Source organism: Poecilia mexicana, unplaced genomic scaffold (assembly GCF_051168715.1).
Source record: "Poecilia mexicana isolate PSO_F unplaced genomic scaffold, ASM5116871v1 scaffold_7, whole genome shotgun sequence".
NCBI classification, from domain to species: Eukaryota; Metazoa; Chordata; class Actinopteri; order Cyprinodontiformes; family Poeciliidae; genus Poecilia; species Poecilia mexicana.
In genome coordinates, this window is record NW_028263376.1 from 4,819,761 (window position 1) to 4,834,391 (window position 14,631).

At 37.2% G+C, this 14,631-nt stretch overlaps 1 protein-coding gene and 1 pseudogene across 4 annotated transcripts; one reads left to right on the forward strand and one right to left on the reverse strand.

The window, feature by feature from the left end:
• The first annotated feature begins 77 nt into the window (after nt 1–77).
• gss (glutathione synthetase) lies at nt 78–12,787 on the forward strand. 4 transcript variants are annotated; one of them, XM_088006904.1, is made up of 13 exons: nt 78–186; nt 2,295–2,439; nt 3,066–3,211; nt 3,947–4,022; nt 5,329–5,468; nt 5,846–5,962; nt 6,209–6,289; nt 7,844–7,921; nt 8,010–8,079; nt 9,496–9,690; nt 9,792–9,873; nt 10,868–11,057; nt 11,422–12,787. In XM_088006904.1, exons 2-13 carry the CDS (start codon nt 2,308–2,310, stop codon nt 11,543–11,545), a joined length of 1,431 nt encoding a protein of 476 aa, XP_087863030.1. In that variant the 5' UTR covers nt 78–186; nt 2,295–2,307; the 3' UTR covers nt 11,546–12,787. The 4 variants fall into 4 exon arrangements, with proteins under 4 accessions (XP_087863030.1, XP_087863032.1, XP_087863029.1 ...); XM_088006906.1 differs by having other exon boundaries at nt 101–186; nt 2,307–2,439; XM_088006903.1 differs by lacking the exon at nt 78–186 and adding an exon at nt 195–378.
• Nucleotides 849–1,957, reverse strand: LOC148158252 (uncharacterized; annotated as a pseudogene).
• Nucleotides 12,788–14,631: the final 1,844 nt, after the last annotated feature.

A 14,631-nucleotide genomic window follows, 5' to 3' on the forward strand; every position in this document is an offset into this window, starting at 1 on the left:
GTTGCTTATAGTAAATGAATTGTCCGAAAATACCAAGCGAGAAAATCCAAACTACTTCAGTTTGTATTATAAATTCCCAGGTACTTTAAATGCACCGCTGAGCTTCGCCCGTGAATCAGAGGAACTCTATAGTTTGTACAGTTATTTCAAAGGGGCTATATGTATCGAAACTACGGGCTGAACTAAGTAAGCACTTTGTTTGGCTTTTACACAGAAATTAAGATGTTTTAGGGCGCCTGAAAGGTCACGTGTTCTGCTTCAATATTACAAACGCTGACCTGTTTTCTACAGTAGCACATTCAGAACGTCAATAGGAGACAGACGCAGCGCATATTTCAAATACATCGTTTTTATGCCGGATTTAAAAGACTGTAAGAGGTATATCAGTATCCATATACTGTTGAATATTCCTGTGAATATTTCGAGCCGAACACATCGATGCTCTAGCTGTAGCTACCGAAGGTAGGAAGCTAACAAGCTAGAATCACCTGCCAGTGGCTTCTTCCTAGAGTTCGCTAACAACTTAGGAGAACATGTAAATGTGCTATGTGTTATGTAGATTTTTCTGTTATTTGTAACTTAGTTATCTTCTAATTTTATTTTAAACCTCAGCAACGCCGTTAGTAAAGCCTTGGTCGTTTTGTTATTCCAAGTTCTTGGTTTTTAATGTGTAATTTGGTAATATTTTGGAATATTGCCAATTCTACTATTATGTCGAACAGTTGGATACTCGCTGTAAATATTTCTTATTAATTTCTTAACTGGAAAAATGTGATGTATGCTCTGTTATATCGGAAGATTGTTAAAGCTTGTGAACAAAAGGAAAACTTAAGGATGAGTTACCCTAACCCTAACGCCGCATTCCAGGTTGAACATTTCTCTGAGTAGGTACCATGTGGACATTTTCCTCAACTATGCAGACATATGCTATGTCTGCATATGTAATTGCAGACATAGCATCTGCAATTACTCCAAGACGAAGGCCATCCTCACTGGACCAGTACATCCGTGTCCTAGGATACCGAATGTACCCCATGACCATGTTGATCCCTAGAAAAATGTGCATTTCTTCACTTGTCACTGCCAGATTTTCTTTCCCTTTCTGCAGCGCATACATGTTGGTGTTATGCACTATCTCATCAATGAGATCCAAGGGAAACAAATACCTAAAGAAATCAATTGGTTCTCTTCCATCAGCATTTATCCTTCTTTCTTCTAGAAAAGGTGGCAGGTCTCCATCAAAGTTATTGTCTTGGATTTTCCAGGCATATTTGCGGGGTTGAGTGCAGGCATGGCCCTTGTGAACATTTCTCTGAGTAGGTACCATGTGGACATTTTCCTCAACTCCCTCATCTTGCTCACCTCCCTTTGCAACCTGTCCATCATCCTGGCCCTCATCATCTTGACTTTCAGCATCCTGAGATACGGATGCATCTCTTTAATTATCTGTATCTCCTATATTTCTAGTGTTCTCTGGTAGCCACTCCTCATCACTGCTGTCACTATACTTATCATCAGAGGAGTTGGAGGGAATTTCCTTGACTATTCCATAGTGTTCCTTATTCTTTGCTGCACTTGTGGTCTAAAAGTATGAGAAATTATAATTTCACTAAATTTCACTAACACAAACTGCATAAAAAAGTTTATTTTTAAAACTAACTTATAGATATACTCAAAATGAATTAAATTACAAGCAAAACAGTTATAATGGAAGATAAATCAACTACATGACTTGTGTTAAAAATATAGTCAGCGATGCATGATGTCCACCATGTTGGACACATGGTTGATCACAATTTTCTACTTATGTGAAATAAAACATTTCCAAACTAAGTTAATAATATTGTTACTTAGATGCTCCTGCATGTCAGCATATATATTTTTTTACCTCTACTATTCTCCTAGAAGGATTGAGAGGGTATTCCAGGAGTGGTCATCGAGTGTGTCTGACAGCCATCTTGGACTCCGATGACATTAACTTGTAGTTACAACAACTTGCCACTGAATTAATTCAATGGAGGGGAGCAGTAGAGAGCATTCTAAGGACTGATATGCAATTCCACCATAGAAACCACTGCATTTAGGAAACAATGACTTTTAAACAGCTGTCCACTGTAGTAGCATCTGCAATTACATTATTGATTATTATATGTGAGGATTCACAGTCGGTTTGTTATCAACAAAACCTGATTTTTCTTGTCAGTTAAATTATTATGATACATTTTTTCCTGGATTAGCAATAGAAACACCTAACAAATGTAATAAAACTTTCATCTGTTTTATTTTGAATCTAGTATTTTTCCTAGAATGGCCTCGAGGATCCCGGATGAGGTGATGATAGACGCTGCACTGATAAAAGAATTAGCCGAAGTTGCAAAGGACGCAGCACTTCTTCAGGGAGTATTGATGAGGACCAAGGAGAGCCCAAACTCATCTGAGGTGCTTTTTTAAAAATGTCACTTTAGTTGTCCTTTAGACTGTTATTATCAACGCAGCTTGTTGTGGTCAAATCAGTAGATGCATTAAAGCACTGTCAGAATGTCTAGCCTCTTAAGTCTGTGCTACTGCAGGTGAAACAGACCGAGAAATCCATCTATCCATTTTCTTTACAACCTTGTCCCTTAATGGGGTTGGGACGGGTGCTGGTGTCTATCTCCAGCTAACGTTCCGGGCAAGAGGCAGGGTACACCCTGGACAGGTCGCCAGTCTGTCGCAGGGCAACACAGAGACACACAACCATACACACACTCACACCTAGGGGAAATTTGGAGAGGTCAGTCATGTTTTTTGGACTGTGGGAGGAAACTGGAGTACCCAGAGAAAACCCACGCATGCACAGGGAGAACATGGAAACTCCATGCAGAAAGACTGGGGCCGGGAATTGAACCCAGAACCTTCTTGCTGCAAGGAAACAGCTCTACCAACTGTGCCACTGTGCAGCCCTAGACCAAGAAATCATCTCAGGAATATGCTCTTCAGCACAATTAGTTTTCTGTGTTAATTCCTCTCAGACCCAGTAATTGTTTTTTTTTCATATATTTCTTACATTTCCCTACTTTTTGCAGTTGGTGACATATGCTCCATTCACTCTCTTCCCTTCGCCTGTGCCTAAGTCCGTGTTCCTTCAGGCTCTTTCGGTTCAGACCCACTTCAACACGTTGGTGGACAAGATCAGCCAGGATATTGACTTCCTGCAGGAGGCTTTAGCCAGGTAGGATGGATGCAGCAGCACCGCCTGCAATTCATGGAACGGATATGTTTTGGTGTGCAAAGTGATGCTAGGAAACAAGGTTATTATAGTTAACTAAAACAAACAAAATAACAAAAACTGACATTGACCTTAACTGAAATAAATAAAACGGCAATTAATTAGGAAAGATTACAACTAACTGGAACTAAAATTATAGCATATATTTTTTTGTGTATAAGAATGTATATAATCCCTTCTGACCCCACTAAGGGACAAGGGTGTATAGAAAATGGATGGATGGATGGAAGAATATATATGTTTTTAATAGCCTTTTGAAATTGATGTTGACTGTGAGAAAACACTAGTCAGTTGACAACAATAATTAAATAGATTTTTTTTGAAAATAGGATCTTCTGTTTTGTATTCATTACCCAATTGATGTATTCATAATCACAATATAATATTTTGACCTTTTTGAATTTTGGACCTAAAACTTGACCAAAGTATGAAAAAGTAAAACTACTCCTATAACTCCTAAACAATATTGAACTAATATTGGCTAATAAATCTAGTAAACCCACTCTGAAAAATTATTTAAACTAACTTAATTAGGAAAACAAAAAGGCACAATGAAGTAAAACTGAACTCTAATTAAAAATCCAAAGCTATTATAAACCCAGTGTAATCAGATACAGTCCCTCATATGTTGTTTTTCCTACCTGGTCAGGACTTTAAGAGTTTGTTTTTTGCTTACAGCACAATAGAAGTGGATGATTTCACCGCCAAGTTGTTCAAGATCCACCAGCAGATCCTAAAAGAAGGAAGATCTCAGGTATGGTTACCTTTACATGAGCAGTTCTGGACAAAAGTCTTTGCAGTGACTGAAATGTTGTTCAGTTTATGCAGTCAGAGTTCACATTGTTTACATAATGTGGTCAAAGTGATTGGATGTGTGCTACAAACATTAGCTTAAAATGTTTGTTTTAGATTAGAACTAAAAATCTGTTTTAACACTATTTTGACCTTCAGACAGAACAATCCTATAACTTTTTTTTAGTTAGTTCTCTGAAAGTAGGAATGACCCAGAAGTTAATATAAAGTACTCTAGTTTGAATTCCAAATGTTATGCAGAAAATTCAATGAGGAAATATTGAATCTACATTTGATTTTCATGTATATTCAAAGAAAGACATCTGAAAAATTTAAAAACTAAAAAATATTGAAATGGCAAAACTAGATGTGTGCCACTCTCAAAACTTTTATTTCTATTGATTTATTGTTTTAGTAAGGCATAAAATTCTCGTTATAATCAAAATGTATTCAAAAAATATGGTTTATAAACCATAAAATCCAAATTTTACGTTTAAAAATTGAAAACTGAAATCCTATTGAAAACAAAGAGGTGAGCTAAGACGTTCTCTGATGCTTTAATGGGTTTTTTAAAGGTCAGTAAAATTGACTATTTTGAGCTTTACATCATGTTATAATGTCATTCCCTCATCAAAAACATTACTGGAGTGTTGCCTTGATTCTTTCATCGATGGTTGAAAAATTCTTAATCTCCTATAGCCACAGTTACTTCTCAGTGAAATGTTGTTGAAGGGTTAATAGAGGAGCCATGTTGTGATAACTTCCTGAAGGCGGAGTTTCAGAAAGAGCAGGAGTTTTTAGAGAGATGGAGGTTCACTTTCAAAGCGTTAAATTACACAGTCTATTTTCAGTCATTTTTAATATATAGCATTTTTATAACAACTGAAGGTAACACAGTTACTTGATTGTGCTATAAGATGGCACAATGTGCCTGGAACATGCAGAATATTTTACATACTCACTGAAGCTCTGCTCTTTCTGCATTATTTAATTTAAAAGTCATGAACCTTTTGTGTTTAAGGTATTAATAACTTAAGATTTTTGCTTTGTTTGCACTGAATGTTCATCACTGGACCTCAATTAGTACCTTCATATATATATATATATATATATATATATATATATATACAATTAGTACCTTCATATATATATATATATATATATATATATATATATATATATATATATATATATATATATATATATATATATATATATATATATATATATATATATATATATAGGATTCTTGTTTTTCTTTTTTGCAGTCCATCGTGTTGGGTCTTAATCGTTCTGACTACATGTTGGACCAGAGAGAGGACCAAACGTCTTCTCTGAAGCAGATAGAGATCAATACTATTGCTGCCAGCTTTGGTGGCCTCTCCTCACAAACACCAGAGGTACACAAGTAAGTTGTTCAGCAAAAGATTGCGCAGATTTGTATTTTTACAGAACAAAGATGGAAATAATACATTTTCATCCATACTGTAGCCGGGCAGAGCTGCTGGAGTAGAGGAGAAAGCAATGTCTCAACCAAACAAATAATATGTGAACAGATGTCTACAGAAGGAACAAATCAAAACTAAAGTAACAAAATGAAACCTGTTTTAAAGTGACTGGTGTGAAACAAAAATTTTGATTTTTGTTGAAAGAAATTTCCTGCTTGGATGTATTAATCCATTGTTTAATCAAGACAAAAAAATAACAGTTTAAAAATGGAAAAGAGGACAAAACTTCAAAACTTGTGTAAAGACTACAGAAGGTTCCCTCCCTCCGGCTCCACAGGCACATCCTGAAGGTGGCTGGGAGGCTGGAGGAGAGTCAACGAATCCTGGACAACAACCCTGCAGCTGGTCTGGCCAGAGGACTGGCCAAAGCCTGGGAGCTGTATGGATCAGAGAGGTAACCCACACAGATATCAGAATAAGACAACTTTAAGGCTGACTGTTTGCATCCTGTGGTTAAAGCAGATCAAACCCCAGAGTGGACAGTATAATACAATATAACACACAAACACTTTCGGCTAAATACTCCATGTTAACAAACAGTTTCAACTGTTTATGTTATCTTTCTAGTCAGAGAACTTTATTTTTTATGATGGAAGCTGACGGTGTTGCCATGAGTGTTTTTTTTTTGTTGTTGTTTCAGGGCGGTTGTCATGTTTTTGGTGGAGGAAGTCCAGAGGAACATCTTTGATCACCGATACATTGAAAGCGAACTCTGGAAGAGGTAAGAGTCAGGTCATTCGTCCTAGAAGGCGGAGCAACGTCCACCCAAGTGTTTTGAACAACATGACCTTTGGAGATTAAAGGATTTCTCAAACCTGCATGAAAGAATCAAAACAACACTCAAGTTATGTTGTTGAAGAAGGAATAACATATTTGATTTTACATAACACTGCCCCTTCAAATACTAAAGAAAAAACCCAAACAAAATGATCTAAATTACATGATCAGAACCCACAGAAGTCCTAATCTGTCTTCTTTCAACATGAATGAACTCTCCAGAGAAAACATGGCTTCTGACCTGAAGGTTAAAATTTCAACAGTTTGTGTCCAGGATGTGTGGGTTTTCCTGTATCAGCCCTGATGATCCTCTCTGCACACCCTTATTGATACGATCATTATCACAACATTCAACAACCAATTATGTTTTCTTAATATCATACATTCCTTTGTAACGCTGAAGAGTGTTGTTGTTGCTGTGTCTTGTTAGCTTTTAGTTGTGATACACTCACTGATAACTTATCTGACCAGGGATCACCAGTGTTGGGGCCATAGGGCACTTAGACTGAAAATCTGACAATTCCTCAGCACCTCTATACTTAAAAGTGTAAACCTGATTTGCGTAAATCAGGGGTCCCCAAACTACGGCCCGTGGGCTGGATCCGGCTCGCCTCCACATTTGGTCCGGCCCCCTGAACAATACCAGAGAGCATTCAGATTTTTTTTCCAATTATTGTATTTTCCGGTTTATATGTGAATTTTCTTCAACCGCCAGGGGGCTCTTTAGCAGGAAGTGTATCCTGTAAACTGTAGGGCGCATTGCTGCCATCTGTTGGAGTTTTAGGGAACTGCTCGACTTTTATGTTATTTAATCAGTACAGTTGTTTGCTGGCGGCAGAGCAGATGAACACGTGTCTGTTATGAACGCCGCATTCCAGGTTGAATTCTTCGAAGCAAGTAGCAACTTATACTTCAAAACGAGCCTTTATGTTAACATATGAGAAATAAATATGTTAAAGTTACTTTCCCTCAATGGAATATATACTGGTCAGTCCCAGTCACCGTTTCATTCATGGTTTTTGCCCATGTGCTTTCTGGGTAAAAATCAATCGAGAAACGAATCCCCCCCCCGGTCAACAATCTCCGGCCCCCCACCAGAGAAGGGAAAAGTTATGTGGCCTTCACAGGAAAAAGTTTGGGGACCACTGTTAACTTAACAAACGTTAAACAAACGTTAAGTTACCTTTGTACATATCTGCTCATTAATCGATATTGTACAGATTGTTTACAAAGCACTTTTGTACAGACTGTACAGATCATTAATTTTCACTGTTCATACTGTACAGAATCTTACATTTTATATTTTATGCATTTATCTTATTTTTATTTTATTTTTCATATTGTAATTTGATCTGTGTGTATGTGTATGCTGCAACTGCACAGTAATTTCCTGGTTGGGATGAATAAAGTACTTCTATTCTTCTATTCTATTCTATTCTGTTGTAAATGGAGAAATTGGATGTATTGCTCATGGTGTTGTAAACTCTGTGTGTTTCAGAAACATTCCCACAGTAAGAAAACGGTTTGATGACGTCTATAAAACAGGATCTCTTGATCCAGACAAGAGGCTTTTTGTGTAAGTCAAGTTCTAGAGATGTGTTGATCCCCGCCCCGGCTAATCGCTGGATGTTAGGATAGGTAATAATAATTTACTTTAATTTCAGGGAAGGAAAAGAGGTGGCGGTGGTGTACTTCAGGAATGGATACATGCCGCAGAACTACACTAATGAACAGGTATTTCAAAACAACTCCATTCCTCAATTATTATGGGCAGGACTTTTTCACATCCTTACCATTCTTCACTGAAACCAAATGAACTCATCATTTTCTCCCAGGTAAAGATGCTGGAAAACTGAGTTATCCATTTTAAAAAGTCAACTTGTAAAGTTGTGTCCAGTGATTTGTTGTTCGTCTGATCATGTTCCTGTTTCCTGTGAACAAAGAAGAACAAACGGTTTTCACACTCTGCTGGTCAGTGTGTCCACTGGTCAGTCAGGAATGTAGGTTCAGAGAAAACAGGCAGCACTCGGCCCAAAACTGGTTCAGACAAAAAATGAGCTGCTATGGAACCGGTGTAGCACTTTATACATTTATTAAGCTAAGTGATCATCAATAACAAATTTAAAAGGGTGATAGATGAAAGAGGGTTGGTGTACTTATCATCAATAGGCAATTTATCAGTTTTAATACTGTATGATCACTGGAGTTATTCACTAATAGAATCAAGAACTGAATCATAAGTAACCTCACTGATCTATTCTGAAATTAGTGATTAAGTCTGAAAAACCAAGATATTACAAAGGAAACACTCAGAAAAAAAGGCTAGACATAATAAACTATTAATGAAACTTTAAGGGCTTAACTCTTAATAAGTTTCTGCTCTTTGTGGAGTTTTAAGAAAAGTCTCAATCTAATTTGGAGCCTCACAGTGCTGTTTAGGGAAATCAAAAAACAAAAACAAAGTGGGACCACTATATCAGTGTGTGCAATGTTCATATCACAAAGGACTGTTTGAAAGGCTGTAACTGTTGCCAGCAGAGAGCAAGCTTTTACACTAGACACAAACAACATTGCCAGAAATGCTGAAGCTCACAGAGTAGGAAGCACAGATTAGAAAGAAGAAAATAGGCATGTATTTCACCCGATATCGTTTGTGTCCAAACGAAACCTAAAACAATTTTAGGTTTTTCTTTGTCTGATTCAGCGTTTGGAGAAACCAGAAATGATCATTTTTTTGATCCAGAGTTCCAGAGTGGATGCATTTCAAAACGTTAACTTTGTGGTCCATCTTTCTGTAACCCGAATGCTCCTCAATAGCAAACGTGGCACTGTTTGCTGTTCTGTGTTTTTCACATAGCTGCATGTGAATGCTACAGCGCCACCGATTGGCCAGGTAGGCCTACTACAGGCCTTTCTGTGTCGCTCCATTCTATCGTGTGAACGCACGTTTTTACGTAGTCGTTTCTGAAAATTTACTGTGTTCATCTCTGCGTGGACAGGGGCCTCGGGTTCTCGAAAATTTCCTACTTTAATTCACATCAAAACTGAAGATGAATCAAAGAAACAAACAAAAATAAAGGTAGCATATTTCTGAGTGCTTGGAGGAGACAGTAGAAGTTTAAAATCAGATTTGTGGTTTGTGAATTGCAGTGCTGGGATGTTCGTCTCATGATGGAGCGCTCTCAGGCTGTAAAATGCCCAGACATCAGCACTCACCTGGCAGGAACCAAGAAGGTCCAGCAGGTGTTGGCCCGACCCGGAGTTCTGGAGAGGTTCTTCCCTGATCAGCCTCAGGCAGTGCAACAGATGAGGGAAACATTTGCTGGCCTCTACACTCTAGACATGGTGACCAAAGGGAATTTTTATCCAATCGTTTTGCTAGTAAAATACAACAAAAAAAGTTTTCCTGATTTCTTTTTGTCTTGTTGTGGTTCTGTTGTCCACAGGGACCAGAAGGTGACAAAACTGTAGCAATGGCTTTGGCAGAACCAAACCGGTTTGTTCTGAAACCTCAGCGAGAAGGAGGAGGTAAATGTATATATTAAAAAAACGGATCTGCATGTAGTAATTCCTTATATATCAGCTACTTTGTATTTAACCTGATGATCTTCTAAGTTGGAGTTTCATTCTTGGTGTACGACAAACTTATAGGAAAAGTCTAAAAGTTTTAGGGACTGGAGGTGAACACTTCCTGCATGTTTTAAAATGTTATGGGTCATGTTTTAAGTAAACTGCAAATGTGGACAACAAATACTTAAGACTAGGTTCTTGCGCTAACTCAGAAGTTAACACAAAATGTTAGACACATTTTCAACATTGAATATCTGAAAGCTGCAGCTTTTAGATATAGCAGCTCAGAACTGAAGTCATGTTTTTGTTTTTCTTTTTGCAACTTATTTAATAATTTTGAGAAAAGCTGAAAACATTTGACCCCCACTATGAAGTAGTTTGCACTACCTGCCACTTTGGCCTGTTTTCCCTGTCTAAGCTGAATGATTATTATTTTTTGAAATGCACTCTTGGTTACTGGAACTTTATAATACATTTTAGTAATTGTTGTTTGGCTTGTTTATTTGGGATATTTAAAATGTTTTTCAGTTCCAGTGTTAGATTTTCTTTAGAAATGTTTTTTTTCCCTTTGATTGTGTTATTTGCATTAATAAGCAGTTATTATTGCATTAGTTGAAAATTGTTTTCTAGATGACAGTGCTATTATCATTGATTCTTTACTACAGTTTACCATCCAGCATAATTTATCAATTTAGTCCACTTTCTGTCCATTTGTGATTTTTCTACTTTCAGCCTGTGTGTCAGTTTCTCCATTATGAACATTTCTTCCACCATCCAATTCAATGGGGCAAATCACAGCTCAGCTATCAGAGATGTTCTGTTAAAGAAGATAAACGCCTAAGCAGACATGTGCAGTCCTATCTCTGACCCTGGTTTAGTTTTTTCCATCTTGAAGTTGACTGCTCTAATCAAATCCAGTTCTGTTGAACCTTAATCCATTCTGTTCTTCTAGGTAACAATATCTATGGTTCGGAGATCGTCAAGGTTCTCAGGGAGGTGAGGGGGAGCACGGAGCGGACGGCATACATCCTGATGGATAAAATTAATCCCGCTCCCATTCAGAACTACCTACTGAGGAGAGACTCTCCCCTCGTCATCAGTAACTGTCTGAGTGAACTGGGAGTGTTTGGAGCCTACGTAAGGTACGACGTTGTTCTCCTCAGTGCATGGCTATTTTCACACAATAAAGATGTTTTATTGTCGAACCTTTAGCTTTCACTAATCTATGCTCTGTCAGTTCTGGACAGAATTTTACACGGCTGTAGTTTACTCCTCAGTCTCTAGTTTATGGCAGCTTAAAAGATATACATTTCTGCCAGAAAATAAACTTTTTCATCTCCACGAGTTGTTGGACCAACATGAATATTTAGTCTTTTGAACTTGTGTGCAAAAATAGCGAATCACATTCTTTCAGCTGGATTCCCTCCACCAGGGGAAGCTTTTTGCAGGCATATCCTCTGTGTGCAGTAAAGTATGTTTCTCTCTTGTGTTCTTGTTTCCTTGCAGGCAGGGGGCGCACATGGTGATGAACGAGTGTGTGGGTCACCTGCTGAGGACCAAGAGCTCAGAGCACGCCGACGGGGGGGTAGCTGCGGGTGTGGCCGTTCTGGACAATCCTCTACTCGTCTAACGCACACAAACATGTCACACTGATTCAATCTGAGTCCAGAAAAAGAGACATCACATTCTCTTTCTGTGCAAGTTAGAGTTGTGTTTAATAAATTTCTATTTCAGATCATAAAATCCTTCTATATAATATTTAATACCCCTCTTAAAAAGAAAACAAAACGTTATATTCCTCGTTTTACAGAGAGCTTGTTATCAGAAGAAATACTGACCTCTGGTGGCAGGGGAGCTTAATTACACTACTGGAAGAGTTGACTGATTTAAAGTTTGAGTGGAGCTGTTCTGCTTTTAGAGCCACATGGAAATGTACATTTCCGCCAAAAAGCTTAATCTCAGAAATTCTCTAGAAAAATCTAAAATATTTCTGAGTTTGAAAAACTGGAAAATTAGCAAGAGATTGAGATTATTCTCATAAATTCTCTACAAAAAAATGATATTTTTGAGTTTCAAAGGTGGAAAATTATTGCCTTTTGAATTTCAGAAATTTTTATGTTGTTTTTTTGTTTCTAGAAAATTTTATATCTCAAAATTTCTGAGTATCAAATTTTCAACTTTTCAAACTCAGAAATGTTCCCCGTTGTTTTCTTTTTTGTTTTTTTTAAATACACTTAGATGTCTGTTTTTTTCTCTCGCAAATTTTCAGTTTAGAGCTTAGAGAATTCCTTGTTTTTTTTCTAACCAGTTTCTGAGTTTTTTGGCAGAAATTTACTACTACTCCTTTTTATTGTCTACATTGGCCTGAATACACCATTGTACCTATCAGCCTTTAGGCACACTAAACAATATGTTGAGTGAACATGGTTCATTCAACACATTGTAGCCCTTTAGTTGGAAGTTTAAACTGCCATCAGTTTAATGTGTGATTGCTTCCAAATATGAACAATACTTCAAGTTGAAGGAAAATCGCTTTTTGTTCACAAAAGTCCTGTAAAAAATGTATTACTTATTTTGATTTAATAGAAAATGGCAGAAAAGGAGGAAAGTTCCCTTAATAAAAAGCACTTCCTGTTAGCTCAACCCTTAAGTTATTCTTCACTGTAAATTTTCTACATTTTCGATTTCTGTAGCAAGAAAATAATCATGACTGGAGAAATGTATTAGTTGATGGAGTGTTTTGTTTTCTACATGGCAAAGGATAATGTGATTTATACAGTTCAACATTGTGTGCATTGACAGTGAATGACATTAAACAATCCACAGCTACTTTTTTAAAATAAATTAAATGTTGGTTTACAATTTAAAGAAATCTATTTTTTTTTTTATCTCTGATGTGATCATGTCAACATTAAAACAGTCTTATTTATCAGCTGAGATTCATCAAAGAAATTAAATATAGAGAGTAGTTCCAGGATTAAAATGGTTTGAAAAGTAAATTAAGGACTAAATGTCTTTGGACCAAAATCATAAAGCAGTGGTGTCCAAAGTGGGTCCTTGAGGGCCGGAATCCTGAATGTTTTAGTTCTCTCCCTGGTGATAGTAACAACCTTTTCAGCATGAGAATGTTCCTCTTAGGCCTCTAACAAGCCATCATTTGATTCATTGTATTAAACCAGGGAGAGAACTAAAACATGCAGGATGACGGCCCTCAAGGACCCACTTTGGGCACCACTGTCACAAAGAAAACATTAGATAGATCTAATGTAAAGTTGCATTGTCTGTTTTTTATTATTTATTTTTTATACTGCTTTCACATCTTTTTGATTATTTCATGCATGTTAAAAAAGGCCTTGGTAAATCATTTCAAAACTTCCACATTTATAGATGTCTTTTTTTTTTAAAGTGTGGTAGTGTTCAGGGATTCTTCATAAAATCTTTAAACTTTAGAAACCCTCATTCTCTTCATGAGTCTGTTTTACAACAGTTTTCAGCCAGAGGCTTCTTCACAAGCCTGTAACATAGACTGCTACAGGAGATTATTTCCTGACGATCCTGAAGAGAAAATAAAGTCCTGGTCCAGCCTACTGCAGCAGAAACGGAGTTCATGATTTGAACTGAAATGAAATCTAAACTGAACAATTAATTCACATATGTTGACTTATCATTGGATAAATTAATCAAAAATGGATTTGAGAAAACTCTTTATAATAAGCAATTTATGGATAAACTTATATTATCTAAAGATGGATCCAGAATCTATGGAGAGTGAAGAGTTTTAATAAACTGACACATTTAAAATTTGTTGTAATATGGCACTCTTCACTCTCCATAAGAGTAAGGACATACAGGAGCAGCAGTTTATATTCTGTATCAAAATGTAAGACTGAAGAATTGAAAATGAGCATTTTTCTATGAACAAGTCAGTTCATTCCTGATCTAGTTTTAGAATAATTTAGAAAACAGCAAATAATGTACATATTTTCCCTCAATTTTGCTAGTAACATTAGTTTTATTATAGGTTGGGATTTGTCTTTTTTTATTGTGTTGCAGGTGGGCAGGTTTTACATTGTGTTTGCACAATGTAAAACCTGTGCAATCACAGGTTTGCACTGTCAGGCCTAAATGACTAAAAAACTTTTGCAGAACCACCTGAAATGCTCTAGGTGTTGATTAGGTGTAGTAATTTGGCACCTTGACCCACCTGCTGATTGCAGAACCTATAGAATGAACCAGTAGGCCACTGGAGCGCTATGTTTTGAAATCGCTGCTTCTGTTTTTTGGTAAGTTACTTTTCAGAAACCTTACTCTAAGTTTTGTTTTTACCCTGATGAAGTTATGGAAGCCATTTTTTATGTCTAAGCAGGGCACCAGACAAGGAACTACCCAACCACAACCTCCGAACGGCAGTTTGTTTGGCTGCTGGCATCCCTACTACAACTAAGGAGAAAAATGGCGTCTGGAACCACCAGCAGATCGACCATGGACACTGAACCAATCACTACAAGCAAGCTGAGGATCCCTTCGAGATGCCTGGGGTCCGTCCCACCTATCAAAGGTAGGCTAGGACCCAGAAGACATCTCAAAGTAAGAGCTGTCCGGGTGTTTATGCCTGCTGTGTTATGCTGGTTTGTTTTGATTCTCTGCTGAGAATCTATGAGCCGAGAAGGATTCTGCTGTGTTGAAAAATTTTCTGACTCTAGTTTTTTTAACGCC